General features: G+C 37.2%; 1 protein-coding gene across 27 annotated transcripts in view; it reads right to left on the bottom strand.

Annotated features, from left to right (window-relative positions):
- Window positions 1–17,690, bottom strand: part of PTPN13 (protein tyrosine phosphatase non-receptor type 13) — a 239,768-nt gene that overhangs the window by 1,232 nt on the left and 220,846 nt on the right. For all 27 annotated transcript variants that reach the window (XM_054486024.2, XM_054486027.2, XM_054486025.2 and 24 more), the window contains 6 exons: window positions 17,053–17,156; window positions 12,425–12,573; window positions 10,843–10,933; window positions 8,318–8,655; window positions 6,221–6,436; window positions 5,098–5,160 (listed from right to left, as the gene is read on the bottom strand). In XM_054486024.2, coding sequence (XP_054341999.1) covers window positions 5,098–5,160; window positions 6,221–6,436; window positions 8,318–8,655; window positions 10,843–10,933; window positions 12,425–12,573; window positions 17,053–17,156 — 961 coding nt within the window. The remainder of the gene's footprint in view (window positions 1–5,097; window positions 5,161–6,220; window positions 6,437–8,317; window positions 8,656–10,842; window positions 10,934–12,424; window positions 12,574–17,052; window positions 17,157–17,690) is intronic.

Below are 17,690 nucleotides of genomic sequence, written 5' to 3'. Positions count from 1 at the left end.
ACAAGGAAAGAAAAAGCCTGAGGGATGGCGGGTGGAACTATCCTAGAGTGCTAACTGAAGTTGTCTTTGATTGGTGGCCACTACAATATTTTTTGTGCTTTGATTATACGCAGTGGAAAAATAACCTTCCTACATGATTTGTTGAGCTCATTTTGATGTTTTAAAATGTCAAAAAATTAATAGCTAAGAAGCTATTCAAAATAATTGTCTTGCCAGGCATGGTGATTCACGCCTGTAATCTCATCACTTTGGGAGGCCGAGGCAGGTGGATCGCTTGAGGCCAGGAGTTCAAGACCAGCCTGGCCAACATGGTGAAATCCCCTGTCTACTAAAGTGAGGTGGCAGGCACCTGTAATCCCAGCTACTCAGGAAGGTGAGGCAGGAGAATCACTTGAACCTGGGAGGCGGAGGTTGCAGTGAGCAGAGATCATGGACTGTGCTCCAGCCTGGGCAACAGAGCGAGACTCCATCTCAAAAAACAAACAAACAAAAATAAGTCTTTAAGTATTTTGGAACAAAAGCATGAAAATCAAAGTTCTTTGAAAATTAACTCCTTTGGTGAAATTATTTTCTATTAAGTTGATGGTGCAGAGATCTGACTTTTTTTGGCAAGGAATTGAGTCTGCAAATAAAAAACTCACAATATATTAAATGAAAAGTAATAAAACAACAACCACAGTTGAATCTCATTTAAAATAGCTGCATGTATGTATGTGTGAGCATGAAGGAGTGTGCACATGTGTTTAGGACAAAGAATATAAGAACATCTCCTAAGAACATGAACAGCTCTCTGAGAGTATAAACACAAGTGGCCTTTTAAGTTTCTTTTTTGCTTATCTGTATTTTAACTTTTCCACACATTCATCCTTGACTCTTTCTCTGACACCACATACAACCCATTAGCAAATCTACTTCACATCACGTCCTCTTTCTTTCACTCCGTCCACACTTACCACTCCAGCTGTAGCCACCCCTGCTTGTCACCTAATTGATCTCCTTGCTTATAACACTGCACCTTCCTCCCCAGACTTGGTGTCATTTTAACACAGCAGGTTAGTAGTCCTTTAAAATGTGAGTCAGATCACTGCCACTCCAGGCTCCCATTTCACTCAGAGAAAAGCCAAAGTCCTGGACCCTGTCACCTCCCCTCTAACCTCACCTCCTCCTTCACTCTTCCTTCTCTCGTGCCCTGCCCGCCACATTGGCTGTGACCATACCTGAACACACAAGACCCTTGGACTTCCACACAGGTGGTCCCTCTGCCTGAAAGGCTCTTGTCCCCAGAGAGCTACATGACCCTCTCCTTTGCCTTCAAATCTTTGCTTGTGTTACTTTGTCAATGGTGCCACCCTGTTTAAAATCGTACCCCCAATCTGCCATAACTGATTCCCTTTACCTATTTCATTTTTCTTTTCTCTAAAGCACTTACCACTTTCAGGGATCCTATATAATTTACATGTTTAACATGTCTATGGTCTTCCATCCTTATCAGTATCCTGCAAGAATATCTTGTTATTCTAGCAAGGATCTTTGTTTTATTCACTTATGTGCTCCAGGCACCTAGAAGAGTTCCTAATACAAAGTAAGCACTCAATAAACATCTGTTGAATGAACAAATGAATGAATGAACTTTCTAGGTGTAAAGGGCTGCTTATAACAATCAAAATGTTTTCCTTTTTTTTTTTAGTTTTTAAAAATTTATTATTATTTACAATGTGCAGGTTAGTTACATATGTATACATGTGCCATGCTGGTGTGCTGCACCCATTAACTCGTCATTTAGCATTAGGTATATCTCTTAATGCTATCCCTCCCCCCTCCCCCAACCCCACATCAGTCCCCAGTGTGATGTTCCCCTTCCTGCGTCCATGTGTTCTCATTGTTCAATTCCCATCTATGAGTGAGAAGATGCGGTGTTTGGTTTTTTGTTCTTGCGATAGTTTACTGAGAATGATGATTTCCAGTTTCATCCATGTCCCTACAAAGGACATGAACTCATCATTTTTTATGGCTGCATAGTATTCCATGGTGTATCTGTGCCACATTTTCTTAATCCAGTCTATCATTGTTGGACATTTGGGTTGGTTCCAAGTCTTTGCTATTGTGAATAGTGCTGCAATAAACATACATGTGCATGTGTCTTTATAGCAGCATGATTTATAGTCCTTTGGGTATATACCCAGTAATGGGATGGCTGGGTCAAATGGTATTTCTAGTTCTAGATCCCTGAGGAATTGCCACACTGACTTCCACAAGGGTTGAACCAGTTTACAGTCCCACCAACAGTGTAAAAGTGTTCCTATTTCTCCACGTCCTCTCCAGCACCTGTTGTTTCCTGACTTTTTAATGATTGCCATTCTAACTGGTGTGAGATGGTATCTCATTGTGGTTTTGATTTGCATTTCTCTGATGGCCAGTGATGGTGAGCATTTTTTCATGTGTCTTTTGGCTGCATAAATGTCTTCTTTTGAGAAGTGTCTGTTCATATCCTTTGCCCACTTTTTGATGGGGTTGTTTGTTTTTTCTTGTAAATTTGTTGGAGTTCATTGTAGATTCTGGATATTAGCCCTTTGTCAGATGAGTAGGTTGTGAAAATTTTCTCCCGTTTGGTAGGTTGCCTGTTCACTCTGATGGTAGTTTCTTTTGCTGTGCAGAAGCTCTTGAGTTTAATTAGATCCCATTTGTCAATTTTGGCTTTTGTTGCCATTGCTTTTGGTGTTTTAGACATGAAGTCCTTGCCCATGCCTATGTCCTGAATGGTAATGCCTAGGTTTTCTTCTAGGGTTTTTATGGTTTTAGGTCTAACGTTTAAGTCTTTAATCCATCTTGAATTAATTTTTGTATAAGGTGTAAGGAAGGGATCCAGTTTCAGCTTTCTACATATGGCTAGCCAGTTTTCCCAGCACCATTTATTAAATGGGGAATCCTTTCCCCATTTCTTGTTTTTCTCAGGTTTGTCAAAGATCAGATAGTTGTAGATATGCGGCGTTATTTTTGAGGGCTCTGTTCTGTTCCATTGATCTATATCTCTGTTTTGGTAACAGTACCATGCTGTTTTGGTTACTGTAGCCTTGTAGTATAGTTTGAAGTCAGGTAGCGTGATGCCTCCAGCTTTGTTCTTTTGGCTTAAGATTGACTTGGCAATGCAGGCTGTTTTTTGGTTCCATATGAACTTTAAAGTAGTTTTTTCCAATTCTGTGAAGAAAGTCTTTGGTAGCTTGATGGGGATGGCATTGAATCTATAAATTACCTTGGGCAGTATGGCCGTTTTCACGATATTGATTCTTCCTACCCATGAGCATGGAATGTTCTTCCATTTCTTTGTATCCTCTTTTATTTCCTTGAGCAGTGGTTTGTAGTTCTCCTTGAAGAGGTCCTTCACGTCTCTTGTAAGTTGGATTCCTAGGTATTTTATTCTCTTTGAAGCAATTGTGAATGGGAGTTCACTCATGATTTGGCTCTCTGTTTGTCCGTTATTGGTGTGTAAGAATGCTTGTGATTTTTGTACATTTATTTTGTATCCTGAGACTTTGCTGAAGTTGCTTATCAGCTTAAGGAGATTTTGGGCTGAGACAATGGGGTTTTCTAGATATACAATCATGTCGTCTGCAAACAGGGACAATTTGACTTCCTCTTTTCCTAATCGAATACCCTTGATTTCCTTCTCCTGCCTAATTGTCCTGGCCAGAACTTCCAACACTATGTTGAATAGGAGTGGTGAGAGAAGGCATCCCTGTCTTGTGCCAGTTTTCAAAGGGAATGCTTCCAGTTTTTGCCCATTCAGTATGATATTGGCTGTGGGTTTGTCATAGATAGCTCTTATTATTTTGAGATATGTCCCATCAATACCTAATTTATTGAGAGTTTTTAGCATGAAGCATTGTTGAATTTTGTCAAAGGCCTTTTCTGCATCTATTGAGATAATCATGTGGTTTTTGTCTTTGGTTGTGTTTATATGCTGGATTACATTTATTGATTTGTGTATATTGAACCAGTTTTGCATCCCAGGGATGAAGCCCACTTGATCATGGTGGATAAGCTTTTTGATGTGCTGCTGTATTCGGTTTGCCAGTATTTTATTGAGGATTTTTGCATCAATGTTCATCAAGGATATTGGTCTAAAATTCTCTTTTTTGGTTGTGTCTCTGCCCGGCTTTGGTATCAGGATGATGCTGGCTTCATAAAATGAGTTAGGGAGGACTCCCTCTTTTTCTATTGATTGGAATAGTTTCAGAAGGAATGGTACCAGTTCCTCCTTGTACCTCTGGTAGAATTCGCAAAATGTTTTCCTTACCTAAAAAGTGTGATTATAAATCAGCTTAATAGTTAGAAGACAAGTTGAATTAAAAAGGTTTATGAAAGGAAAGTAGGCAAATGCTGATTTTTAAAGATAGCAAATTTCCCTATTTTTCAAGAGGTAGAGAAATGTTAATTTATGGATATTTGAAAATGGCTTCTACATCCCCCACTCTTCCATTATAAACAAAAAGGATTGTGGAACTCTTCAGTGAAGACAGACACTCTAAATAAGGCACTCCCTGTGAAGGACGCCATTGTGTCAGTGGGTGATTGTTTCCTTTCAGGTAAGAGAGACGAAAATCATCAAAAGAGGATAAATGGACCCAAGTATTCACACTCCTTACAGAATGTCTTCTTGAAGCTAAGCAACTCCAGCCTGCCTTGCTGTGTTCCAGTCAATGCTGATGAATCCATTACTTCTCAGGGAATTTCTGTAGCACAAATGTTACCTTCTATCTCTTTTTCAGGTTGGAAATAGGGAAGGAATGCCATTAATTACATAGTATTTTGTATCATTCTCAAACTCTGTCCCCAGCATGCTATCCCATTCTCTGTCATCTCTTCAGTGCAGATATTGCATTTTTAAATTAAATGGCAACATTTTAAAAAGCTTGGAAGTATTTTAATTTTTTTCTGAATTAGTCCTCGTTTAAAAAAAAATGCCCCTCACTGCAGTAAATGTTTGGTTTTATGCTCTAACATGGGAACTCTCAAAAAAGAAAAATGTCTTAACAGGAACTTTAAAAAATATTAGAATCTTTACAAAAATTCTCATTAGGAGGCCCAGCCATGACTCACCTCCGTCTGAACCATTCCGTGTCTTTGTAGTCTCATGCAGCGCACCAAATCAGAGATGTCAAACTGTCAGAGGAAACCACATATGTGTTAGATTCAAAGGATAACTGGATTTGAATCTCAAAAGGATCACAGAGGGGAGGCTTATGTAAAATTCTGTATCCCACTCTTCTTCCCCTTCTGGTAGTCTTGGGAAACTCTCCTGGACAAAATGACTTGGCGAATGGACTTTGTCATCACTTGGTATTCTTATTTTTGATCTTTCTAGGAATTAGGGAAGGTTAATCTATTTGAAAATCCCCCAAAGAAAAGAAGTTCTTTTCCCCCTGAAATGTGACTAATTTCTAATATTACAATTTAAAAAGGTAAATTATTTTTCCTACACATTGCTCTTCCGATAAAGGTATTTCCAACCTAAAAAAGATCTTTTGACTTTAGCTGACATTGAACAGTTGGAAACGAGGGAGAAAAAGACTATTTGGTTTCATCCTACTTAAATTACTACAGCTAGTGTGTAAAGTGCTTTTAACTAAAATTCTTTTTAAGAGACTACGATTTTAATTACACATTCTCTATGGTAAGATATTCTAAAATTTTAAATAAGGTTTATATTGAGTTCAAAAGTAAGATTATACTCTTATAGTAATAATTTTTTTATGTAGAGTAATTGTTTAGAAACTACTTAGCATTAATTTTATAATAAAATATACATTTTTTACCCATAGATAATACAAAAATACAAGCTTTTTCATTTAAAAAAATACTTTCCTTTGTGCTTCAATTATTTCTATCTTTAAAGTGTGATAACAATACTATCTTATACAAGCCTAAAGACTATAAAGGGTAAAATGAAATACTGCATAAAAGGCCTTTGAGCACACAGTTAAAAAACACCCAGTAAAACAAGTATAAAATTGAAGTATTATTTTTTGTTGATCACGGCCTATGTAGTTTTGAATACCAATGTTTACAAAAATACAATTTTCTATAATAATATAACATGAAAATGAAGGCAGTCATATAAATTCACAAGTTAAAAAATCCCAAGATCACAACACATTATAAAAAATTAGACTCCATCATTATTTCTGAACAAATGCTTACTCAGCCGATATCTTGTACTCACATCAAGATCCTGACTGATTAATCCCAGAACCACATCTATGCAAATCAGGGTCCCTGAACGTCCAATGCCAGCACTGCAGTGCGTAATGATTGGGCCTGATCTGTGGATGTGTCTCATGTAGGAGATAAAAGTAAGCAGATCATCTGGTTGAGAGGGTGTATCATGGTCTGGCCAGGCAGTGAAATTCAGATGAGAAATATGGCGCACCTCTCTGGTCTGAAATTGTATAACAGAATAAGTGGACCATGACATGTTATATTGTTCACATACAGTTAATTCTTTTTTTTCTTTCCTGAGATAGGGTCTCGTTCTGTTGCCCAGGCTGGAGTGCAGTGGTGCAATCTCGGCTTACTACAACCTCCGCCTCCCAGGTTCAAGTGATTCTCCTGCCTCAGAGTAGCTGGGATTACAGGCGCACGTTGCCACACCCAGCTAATTTCTGTATTTTTAGTAGAGATGGGGTTTCACCATGTTGGTCAGGCTGCTCTCGAACTCCTGACCTCAACTGATCCACTCACCTTGGCCTCCCAAAGTGTTGAGATTACAGGTGTGAGCCACTGTGCCCAGCCACAATTAATTCTTAATATTATATTGTGCTTTCAAATTTTGGCTTGTCTATAGGATCAGATCAAAGGAAAAGTGGAAGAAACTAAATGGCTCTATTAAGAAAAACATAGAAGGCCTCTGTCAACAAGGTTGCTAGATCCACATTTTAAATATCAATAAAAACTCCTTTTTGGAAACCCTAAAAACAAATTACATTTTGATATGAATAACAACCTTTTTTGGTGACCCCATTCCAAATGCACCTCAGATAAAAGTCAGAGTCACTGCAACACTACCTAATCTGGCCCTGTTTCCTCTTAGACCTTACCTCCTCCTCTCTTTCCCCATGGCCACTTTCGTCAAGCCAAATGATTCTCTGTGGCTTTAAATACAATGTGCACAGTTTGGTCTCAGGACTTTTGTACTGGCTCTTTCTGACTGGAATGGTTTTCTCCTCAGATATTCCCTCCATGGCTCACTCAACTCCTTCACATTTTTCCTCAAATGCCATTTTCTCATACCTTCCGTGACTCCTTGTTGAAAATTACGACATACTTCTCATTCTCCCCCAACCAATTGTCCTTCTCTGTTTTATTTTTTTCCACAGCACTATCAATACTGGTATTTCCTCTTCAGAATGTAAGCTCCATGAGGTTAGAAATATTTTTTGTCTGTGTTGTTGACTGCCAAATCTCTATAAAGGGGTTGAGTTCTATAAAAATGTGTGGATTAAATGGATAAATCACTGGAAGAATATTGAACAACTGTGCTAGCCTAAGTAATAGGGAAGCTAGTGTAAATCAATAAAAAATCATGAATCAAAAATTATGAGAGAAATTCTCAGGCTACATTTACATGCCACCAATAGAACTGAATTGATATGCTTTGTTTCTATAAAAGTAAAATCACTGTTTCCTTAAGATAGCTAAATTTCTATGGGAAACATTACTCACACCTAGCTAGGATACTGTGCACAGGGGTGTAGTAAGATGAGGGAGAACACAGAGTGAGGAAACAGTAGCAGCTTTACTTCAGGTATTGCCACTTATCTAATTCAAGCTATATTGATCCGGTGGTTAGGTAACTGCAGTATGAATGATCTGAATAACAACTGTTTATGCTAAAATTATCCATGTATTCCTAAATATGTTAAGTTGCCTTTATGAGGGAATATTTTCTACTTACAGATTTTAAACATAGTTTTAATGAGTCTACTTAGAGGTCTGACCCTAAAAACACAAGTTTCCAACATGCAACTTCTGAGCCATTTTGTGCTATCACCAAGGATGATAATCACATTAAAAGTCCTGCATTTTCATTTTCATTTTAGTAGAGGACATTCTGGAGGAAACTGGCAGAATTCATGAAGACAGTCACATTTAAACTTATACTACATAAAGAAAAAATAGCTAGCATTAGTCCCTAGACAGGGAACTAGGAAGTCACTGTCTTTTATCTAGAAATAACATTGGTGCAATCACAGAAAGAGTCCAGGCTTGGATTACAACTAGGAGATACACCTTGCAATATGGAAAGATTTCACTCACTTACCTGAATATCTTCAAGGGTCATTGCCCTCACCACAAAGCCCTTCAGCTGCTGCATTCTCGCAAGAGCCAGTCGAAGTCTGTTGCTGACCATCGTTGTTTTGCCTAGGATGTTGGGCCAATAGCGCTGGCATTTGATTTTTTCTCCTTCTACTTCTTGAGTCATCATGGCTATCACTGTGGATTTTTGCTCCCAAATCATCTGCCAGAAGTCTCCAACAGTTGTAGGCAGTGGTCCTTGGCAGGCAATGTAAACGAACTCTTCTTTCCCAACTGGTATCTTAATGAAGCTGGCATTGATATAGCCACCTTCATCTCCAAGAGGCACTCTTGTAGCATCATCTGTGAATTTTCCACCACAAAACAGAGCCATCCATATCATGCATTTTAAACAAGAGTCTTACAAATTGCATGAGTCAAAGATCATGAGAAATTCTCATAGTCACAGATGAAATCACCAACGTATTTTAATAGAAGTATATTTTCAAGTTGTAGCACAGCCAAATTATTTTACATTTATTCTTTTTGCTCATGTTACCAGTATCTAAGTTGTCAGTTTAGTGAGTTTCTGACATATGAAATTTGGTATTATTTACATAGATTTAGTTGACATTAAAATTAGTTAAGTTAATAAATGCATTTAGAATTGCCTAATAAGTAACTAGAGAAACAAAGAAAAACAACTGGTACTTCCCCATCATTATTTTAATGATGATGATAATAATAATAATAGCACTGAAAGGCAATGCCAAAATATTTTTCATAGAACACAATTTAGTATTACAATAACACTATTAAAGTATATATTGCAAATGTTATTGGCATAATGAAATCTCACTCACCTAATAAAATTATATTCTTTTAATAAGCAGCCAAAACAATAAATTAACACAATAAATAAAATAAAAGCTCATTTTATTATCCAGGCATAAAGGCCCTTATCTTTGTTTTATTATAATTTCATATAGTCAAAATGTAATTTTTAAACCAGGCTGCTCCAGTGAAAAGTATGTACAAGCTATCATTCACTGAGGTTATATTGTCTAAGATTTATCTAAGAGAATAAATTTATATGTATTACATACCTTAGAAGCTATTTCTATTTCTATTTCAAATATCTATAAATTTAACTGGTAATTACTATGATTACCAAACTAAAACCTTTTAATGATAGGTTTCAAAATCCCCTACCAATTGCCCTTCTCACTTGACTTCTATCTCTTAGTCCATACTGGTCATTTGTTTTGTGGGAATAAATCCACTCATTAGTTTTGGATTTATGGCTTGTCCTATTCTGATTTTGAGATATTCAACTGGCCATTTTGCTGTCTAAAATAATTCCCATATACTTTATGCCAAACAGTGAACTGATCCATTTTTTAAATGTTGTCTAAGATTCATTTCTTACAGGAAGCTTTCCAAAATGAATTTGTACTTTCTATCTGGATTAGAAAAATACGATTGCATTATTACTTATCATGTGACTTGCCACTATTGATTTTGTTTATTATTTATCTTTAGATTTATGGTTTCTTGGTAAAGATATGGTCAGTGTGTCATATGTTATAATCCAAAGTGCTAACATATATACATGTGGCTGGTAATTATAAGCATTTGCTAGAGGTCAGTATCTTGGCACATACATTCATACATAATTTAAAAAAATCACACTGTGATTTTTTTACATGTGATTTTTATATGGGTAAAAATTACTGCTTTTCTTTTTCTTTTTTTTTTTTTTTTTTGAGATGGAGTCTCTCTGTTGCCCAGGCTGGAGTGCAGTGGCATGATCTTGGCTCGCTGCAACCTCTGCCTCCCGGGTTCAAGTGATCCTCCTGCCTCAGCCTCCCAAGTAGCTGGGATTATAAGCATGAGCCACCACTCTCGGCTCATTTCTGTATTTTTCAGTAGAGATGGGGTTTCACCATGTTGGCCAGGCTGATCTTAAAACTTCTGATCTCAAGTGATCTGCCTCCCTCGGCCTCCCAAAGTGCAGGGATTAAAGGCGTGAGCCACTGCACCAGGCCAAAATGATTGCTTTTGTTCCCTTCTGGTATCTGAAATGTCTAATGTAGGCTGGTAGTACCACTGTAGTCATATGCATATACACAGCTATTCATTACTATAGATATTTCTCTAAACTAAAAATAAGTGGAATAAATTGATGGTGGTTGTGATAAATGAATCCAACCAAGAAAATCCTCATCCAGAAGCCAGTTCCTATTTTTAAAAAGATTTTAAAATTAATGATTTGGCATCATTGACTAATTTATAATACTGTATACTAGTAAAAATTCAGGAATATCCTATCAAATATTTCAGGTTCCTCTAACTGATTTTCAGAATACCTACATAATTTAAAAGGGAATTGACACGGAATATTTCAATGTATTTGTTACTGATATAAATCTGTGAATGTATGCGCATACACACGGTTATGTGAGGGATAGGTAAGTTAAACACAAAAAATTTTAATCCATTCATATTATACTGATCACATATTAAATCTGAAGCCAAACTGGAACTTACAGGGAAGTATATTTTTATATCTGTTCTTCCTTCTGTTTTCCTTAGTTTGCCCAGTTAGACACTGATCCAAAGGTTTTAATTCTTGAAGATTCTGTAAGCAGGAAATAAATTTGTTGAGATAAGCAGTAATTCAGTAATAACTGCAAATACTTTAAATGTGTAGGGTGCAAAATTGGTTGATTAAGGCTGATTCTGAGTGTTAAATATAGATGTCCTAAATAAGTCTAAAGTCAATAGTGATTTGTTAAGTCAGCATTGAAATATATTGTTACAAGTATCTTTTAATTGAACATGTTGCAGTCAACTTTATGAGACAGAACTTTGTGTCTTAATTTTTAACTTCTGTTTAAAAGTGTTTATATTTTAGAAAAAAATACAATTAAAAAAACCCAACTCTGCCATAAAGTGATGAGCTAGAGCGCAATTTATTGACAGTATTGTCTGTGAGGGTTATAGAATATTCCATGTGGTAGTGTTGTTGTGGTCAGATAGTCCTAGGTTCTAAAGTCAACTCTTTCTCACTTTTCATTCATTCGCTCATTCAAAAAATATATATTGCATGCCCATTATATGCAAGGTACTGTAATAAGTGATGGGAATACAGTGGTGAGCAAGAAGATAAGATTTTGGCTCTCCTGGCCTTTACAGCTTATTGGGAGAAAGACACAATAAAGAAGTAAACAAATATTGTAGTACATGCCTTGAAGAAATCAATAAGCTGCTGTGGTAGACTTATAAACACTTATAAGTTTATAAACCCTTATAAACTTATAAACTTATAAGTGTTTATAAACACTTATAAACCCTTATAAACACTACTTTATAAGGGTTGTGATGGAACTTTTCTGATGGTGACATTTAAATCTAAGAACTTGAAGAACAAATCATTCCATAGCATGGCGATGAGAAGAGGAAGAGTATACCTTAATTACTGTGAGCCTCAGCTTCACAATCTATAACGGAATTAATACTTTGAGGAATATATACAAAGCAACAAGCACAAAGCAGAACCTCTTATTAAAGTTAACTCCTTTTAGTGGCTACAAAGCTTAGGAAGTAGGCAAATAAGCAGATGGTTTGAGGAAAAGGGGCAAGGTCAACCTCAAAACCACTCTCTTTTCTAGTCGTAAGTATGGACGGTGCCATGAGACCACAGGAGCTAGGGCTCTGAGCCATTGCTGCTTTGACCTAGGACACACATTCTTGGAGCTGTATTAAATTAGAACCTGCTGTTAATGATGAAACACGTCTACAATACACTAATTATAAAGTTTAGTGCATGGTTGAAATTTATACTTGGCTTTTTTTTTTTTTTTTAAACATTTTTACCTTAACTATGAGGCAGGAAGGATAATCTTCAGGGAAATGTATCAAGTTCCAAGTAGTTAAAGTGATTCCTTTAAATCACTATTATTGGGATCCTAATCAGAAAAATTAATTTTCTGCTAGATATGATAAGGTGGTGCTTTTAGAGTTCGAAAATTTTCAAAATTTCTTCAAATCTTGGGCCAGTAAAGACACATTTTCCTTACAAACTAAATGCATACACTTTGGGAGAGAATCATTGGCAGAAGCCACTTACCTCCAGCTCCTTAGAAGGAATTCCTTGATCCAGCAAACCCCGCAGGACTCGAATGACTGATTTTAAGTTGGCACCCGTGTATTTACCAGAGGGAAGCACTTGGACGACAGGGAGTACAGCAAGCTCATCGTTTGTCAGAAAGGAATGATCTAACAGGAAGACAGCAATTTAAAAACAGTTCCTCCAGAACCAATTTAACTAAGTGAACTAATTTCAGCCTATGTTCACCTCATCTTACAAAAGGGAAAGTCTATTTATTTATTTAGAGATAGAATCTTGTTCTGTCGCCTAGGATGGAGTGCAGTTCTGTAATCACAGCTCATTGCGGCCTTGATCTACCAGCCTCAAGGGATCTTCCTGCCTCAGTCTCCCAAGTAGCTGGGATGACAGTCATGCACCACTCTGGGCCTGGCTAATTTTTAAATATTTTTGAAGAGATGGGGTCTCCCTATGTTGCCCAGGCTGGTCTTGAACTCCTGGCCTCAAGTGATCCTCCTGTCTCGGCTTCCCCAAATGCTGGGATAACAGACATGAGCTACTGCACCTGGCTAGGAAGGTCTTTATTTTATTTATTTTATATATTTATATATGTGTGTGTGTATATTTTATATATATACACAATAAATATATATGTATATATGTGTATATATATACACAATAAATATATACGTATATATGTGTATATATAAAAAATATATGTATATGTGTGTGTGTAACTGGCTAGAAAGGTCTCTATTTTATTTATTTTATACACACACACACAGTCTTATTCTGTAGCCCAGGCTGAAGTGCAATGGCACAATCACAGCTCAATGCAATGTCAACCACCTGTCTCAGGTGATCCTCCCACCTCAGCCTTCCTGGTAGCTGTGACTACAGGTAAGCAGCACCACGCCTGGGTAATTTTTTATATTTTTTTGTAGAGATGGGGTTTTGCCATGTTGCCCAGGCTAGTCCTGAACTCCTGGGCTCAAGCGATCCACCTGCCTCGGCCTCCCTAAGTGTTGGGATTCCAGGCATGAGCCATTGTGCCTGGCCAGAAAAATCTTTAAATATGCAACAACTAATAATATCTCCCCCAGAACAGATTTAACTAACAAATGAACTAATTTCAGCCCATTCTCACCGCATCTTACAAAAGGGAAAGTCTTTAAATATGAGAGAATTAATAAGGTAATAGAATTAATAGGTAGGCTGATAACTACAATTAACACAGGAAAGTCAGCCCTAGCACACTCTCACACCCAACTTTTAAGGAGATACCTCACTGACGTTCAGAAGTTTTTAAGGCTCTTGGCTCTCATTTATTTACAGTTTCTAAAGGAGTTTATGTTGTTTCTTTTTGCTTCTCTTGACTCAAATGGCACTTTTTAAAAATTTTTGATAAGGGGTTTATCACGGGCAGCCCGGGGACAGCTTGTTTCTTTTCCCTGCAAAACCAGCCATAAAAAGGTAATTGTACTTAGTTCTCAGAATTTCGGAAACAACATAATAGGTAGGCAATTTTTAAAATAAGTATTCTAGATAATAATAAATGGGATTCTTTCAACAATAGAACTCTGTTACAGTGAGAGAAGATGAATTTTTCTGAAGAATCCCAAACTTCACAATATTCTCTATTTTATGCTCCCCTGACTCCTTACACACCACACACACACACACACACACACACACAAATCTTGATCTCATATATACAGAAAGCCTTTATAAATGATGGGAAAAGATGAAAAAATTACAGCACATCAAACAAATACAAAATTGGTATGCATTAAGACTAACAAATTATTTAAAAAAACAGACTTTTAGTTAAATAAATACCTTTAAATTGTTACAACAGAGCCAATGGAACCATCATTTTAGTAGGTAATTGAGAATTATAATGACAATATCCTTTGCTTCAATACTTTTACACTAAAATGTGACCATAAGTAAAACATATAAATTCTTTTTACGAACAGCTTGATTGCAGAAAACCAAACATATTTCAGATATTTCTTTAGTTTTTCTTAAACTGGGCTCTGCTGACCCATGGAGGCCAGTATTTCTACATAAGTATTTAAATATTTTGTTTTAATTTCAAGATAATATAAAAAGCACATTCTAGATCACCTGAATAACCAACTCATAACTAAACACTGAATTATTTCAGTGCCTTGAATTGCAATGTGTTGCTCACCCTGGCACCAGTAGAGAATGATAATCTAAAATAATGGCATTAAATGTTATTCAAACTGGTCCATAAACATTCTCAGTGCTTCTTAGGTTCTCAAATTTGAGAAATGCTGTCCTAAAGTTTTACAAGTATGCTTAGCTGTAACTGAAATTCTAATCTGCATAACACATGCAAATTAAACTGTTACCTGCCCCCTCACCCCCCAAAAAAACCTCAAGAACTCATTACAAAAAGTTATCAAATTTAGTTCTGTTACTACTTTTCATTTAAATTAGCTTCTAAGCATATGGGGAAAGTAAGAGAGACACTTCAGAAATTCCTTATTATGAGAGATTACTCCAGAACACTGATTTCTCTCTTCACCATCCATCCTTGGCACTCAGGGCCAGTTATCCCTGGTGTTCGATAGTTTTCTCCATGCAAATAAAGAATTCCCTTGAATTCTTTGGGAGTTGAGTCAACTATCTTAGAAGAGCTATGGGTCTAATTTAGTACCTGCTGTATGGAAATTATTTATAATTGAAGGCAACTGTTACCCTAGAAAAAGGGAGGGGAAACTTCTTGCTATAGACTGCACAAGTGTAGCTTTAATTATGTCAATCAGCTGATTAAAGCATTTTGATGATGCAGCTAAGATATAGGCAACAATGATGCTGGCACTGTGAGGGATACAAAACTATACAAGACACCTAAAAGGTTAACATTTAGCTCAGGCAGAAGTTGGCTGGGAATACAAAATTTACTCATATGAAATAACTTTTACAGAACTGCATGTCAGTGCAACAGGAACTTAAAGGCTGGGTGGATGAGCAACGGCTACAGTGCTGGACATGCATGTTGTACACATACCAACAGTCTAGCCAAGTCAAGAAAGTGTTAATTAAACTTCCTTCCTTCCCTTCCTTTCCTTCCTTCCTTCCCTCCCTCCCTTCCTTCCTTCCTTCTTTCCTCCCTCCCTCCCTCCCTCCCTGCTTTCTTCCCTTCTCTCCTTCTCTCTCGCTCTCTCTTTCTCTCTTTCTCTCCTCCTTTCTTTCTGACAGGCTCTCGCTCTATCACCCAGGCTGGAGGGCAGTGACACAATCTCGCTTATTGCAACCTCTGCCTCCGGGTTTCAAGTGATTCTCCTGTCTCAGCCTCCCGAGTAGCTGGGATCACAGGTGTCTGCCACCATGACCAGCTAATTTTTGTATTTTTAGAAGAGATGAGGTTTTGCCTGTTGGTCAGGCTGGTTGAACTCCTGACCTCAGGTGATCAGCCTGCTTCGCCCTCCCAAAGTGCTAGGGTTATAGGTGTGGGCCAGCACGCCCAGCCTAAACTGTTAATTTCTTTCAAAAAAAAAAAAAAAAAAACTAAGACTTTGCTTTGAATGACAAAACCATGTTCTTTCATTATAGTGACACTTTCTGATATAAAATAAGACGAATGAAATACTGGATAGAATTTCATTTCTCTATTGGCTCAGTAATAAAATGAAAAGGCAGTAATAGTGAAACAGACCAATTGATTCCCGATCATAAAAGATGACATTGAGATTCTAGGATAATAATAATTCTGGCCAGGTGCGGTGTGGCTCACGCCTGTAATCCCAGCACTTTGGGAGGCCGAGGTGGGTGGATTGCCTGAGCTCAGGAGTTAGAGACCAGCCTGGCCAACATGGTGAAACCCCATCTCTACTAAAAACAGAAAAAATAGCCAGGCGTGGTGGTGCACACCTGTAATCCCAGCTACTTGGGAGGCTGAGGCAGAATAATTGCTTGAATTCAGGAGATGGAGGTTGCAGTGAGCCAAGATTGTGCCACTGTATTCTCCAGCCTGGGTGACAGAGCGAGACTCTGTCTCAAAAAAAAAAAAAAAAAAAAAGTGCCCCTTGACTTCTTCCAGAATGGCAAAATTATGACTTCATATTTCCACTTAAAGTATGTATACATTTATTTGCATGTTTTACTCCAAGCCACTGAGAATTTTAGAATATAACTGTGCAAATATCTGGTAATATAATGAATGTTGATTTTGTCTACATGATTTAACTTTATGATTAAAAGCAAATAATGTGGCTGGGTGCGGTGGCTCATGCCTGTAATCCCAGCACTTTGGGAAGCTGAGGTGGGTGGATCATCTGAGGTCAGGAGTTCCAGACCAGCCTGGCCAACATGGTGAAACCCCATCTCTACTAAAAATACAAAAATTAGCTGGGCATGGTGGCGCCCACCTGTAATCCCAGCTACTCGAGAGGCTGAGACAGGAGAATTGCTTGAACTGGGGAGGTGGAGGTTGTAGTGAGCCGAGATTGCCCCACTGGACTCCCAGCCTCTGTCTCAAAAAAAGAAAAAAAAAAAAGCAAATAATGTATACATATGGTAAAACAGCATATCCATATAGTCTGAAAATCACTTAAAAACAACTTATTTTTCCAATTCATTATTTTTGAGGAAAAAACTGTCATTAAAATTCTTGCCTTTATCAGAATCTTCATGGTTTGTTCTCTCTATTGGCAACTCATCACTTCCCCATGTTATTTCATCATCATCAGTCTTCTTTTCTTGTGACTTCTGAATTAAGCTATGAAAATAAAACACATTTGAAACATTTTCTTCATTTTTGTACTCAAATTAAACATTATGGCCCTGAATGATTTTCTCTACAATTATTATAGTATTTTAAAATAGAATGTCTAAGAAAACCAAAACCACAATTCTTAAAATTTATTGGTAGATATAAACAACTGAGATGTAGAATGGTTTAATACAGTTTTAAAATTTATCCTTCGACAGATCCCGTCTTTGAACTTTAAACTGAAGGAGTCCATTTGAGGATGGAGAAGGTGGTCATTTTATTTCTATCCTTCAACATGGATGAGTGATTACAATTGTATGGGCATATAGCTCTTTCTCCTTCTTTTCAGCAGCTGCCCACTATTGCAAAATATGAATGTATCTTAATTTATTTAAAGAAGTCTCTATTGATGGGTATAGCCTTTTGCTACAACAGGAGGCCAGAAGGACACTCCTGTACCTGGGCACTCACTTAATGTAATGAAACCCAGTAGAAGTTCTCAATATTTTGGGAGTGCATAACAGATGCCCTCTTTGGTAA

Source organism: Pongo pygmaeus, chromosome 3 (assembly GCF_028885625.2).
Source record: "Pongo pygmaeus isolate AG05252 chromosome 3, NHGRI_mPonPyg2-v2.0_pri, whole genome shotgun sequence".
Classification (NCBI taxonomy): Eukaryota; Metazoa; Chordata; class Mammalia; order Primates; family Hominidae; genus Pongo; species Pongo pygmaeus.
This window is presented reverse-complemented; position numbering and strand designations above follow the sequence as displayed.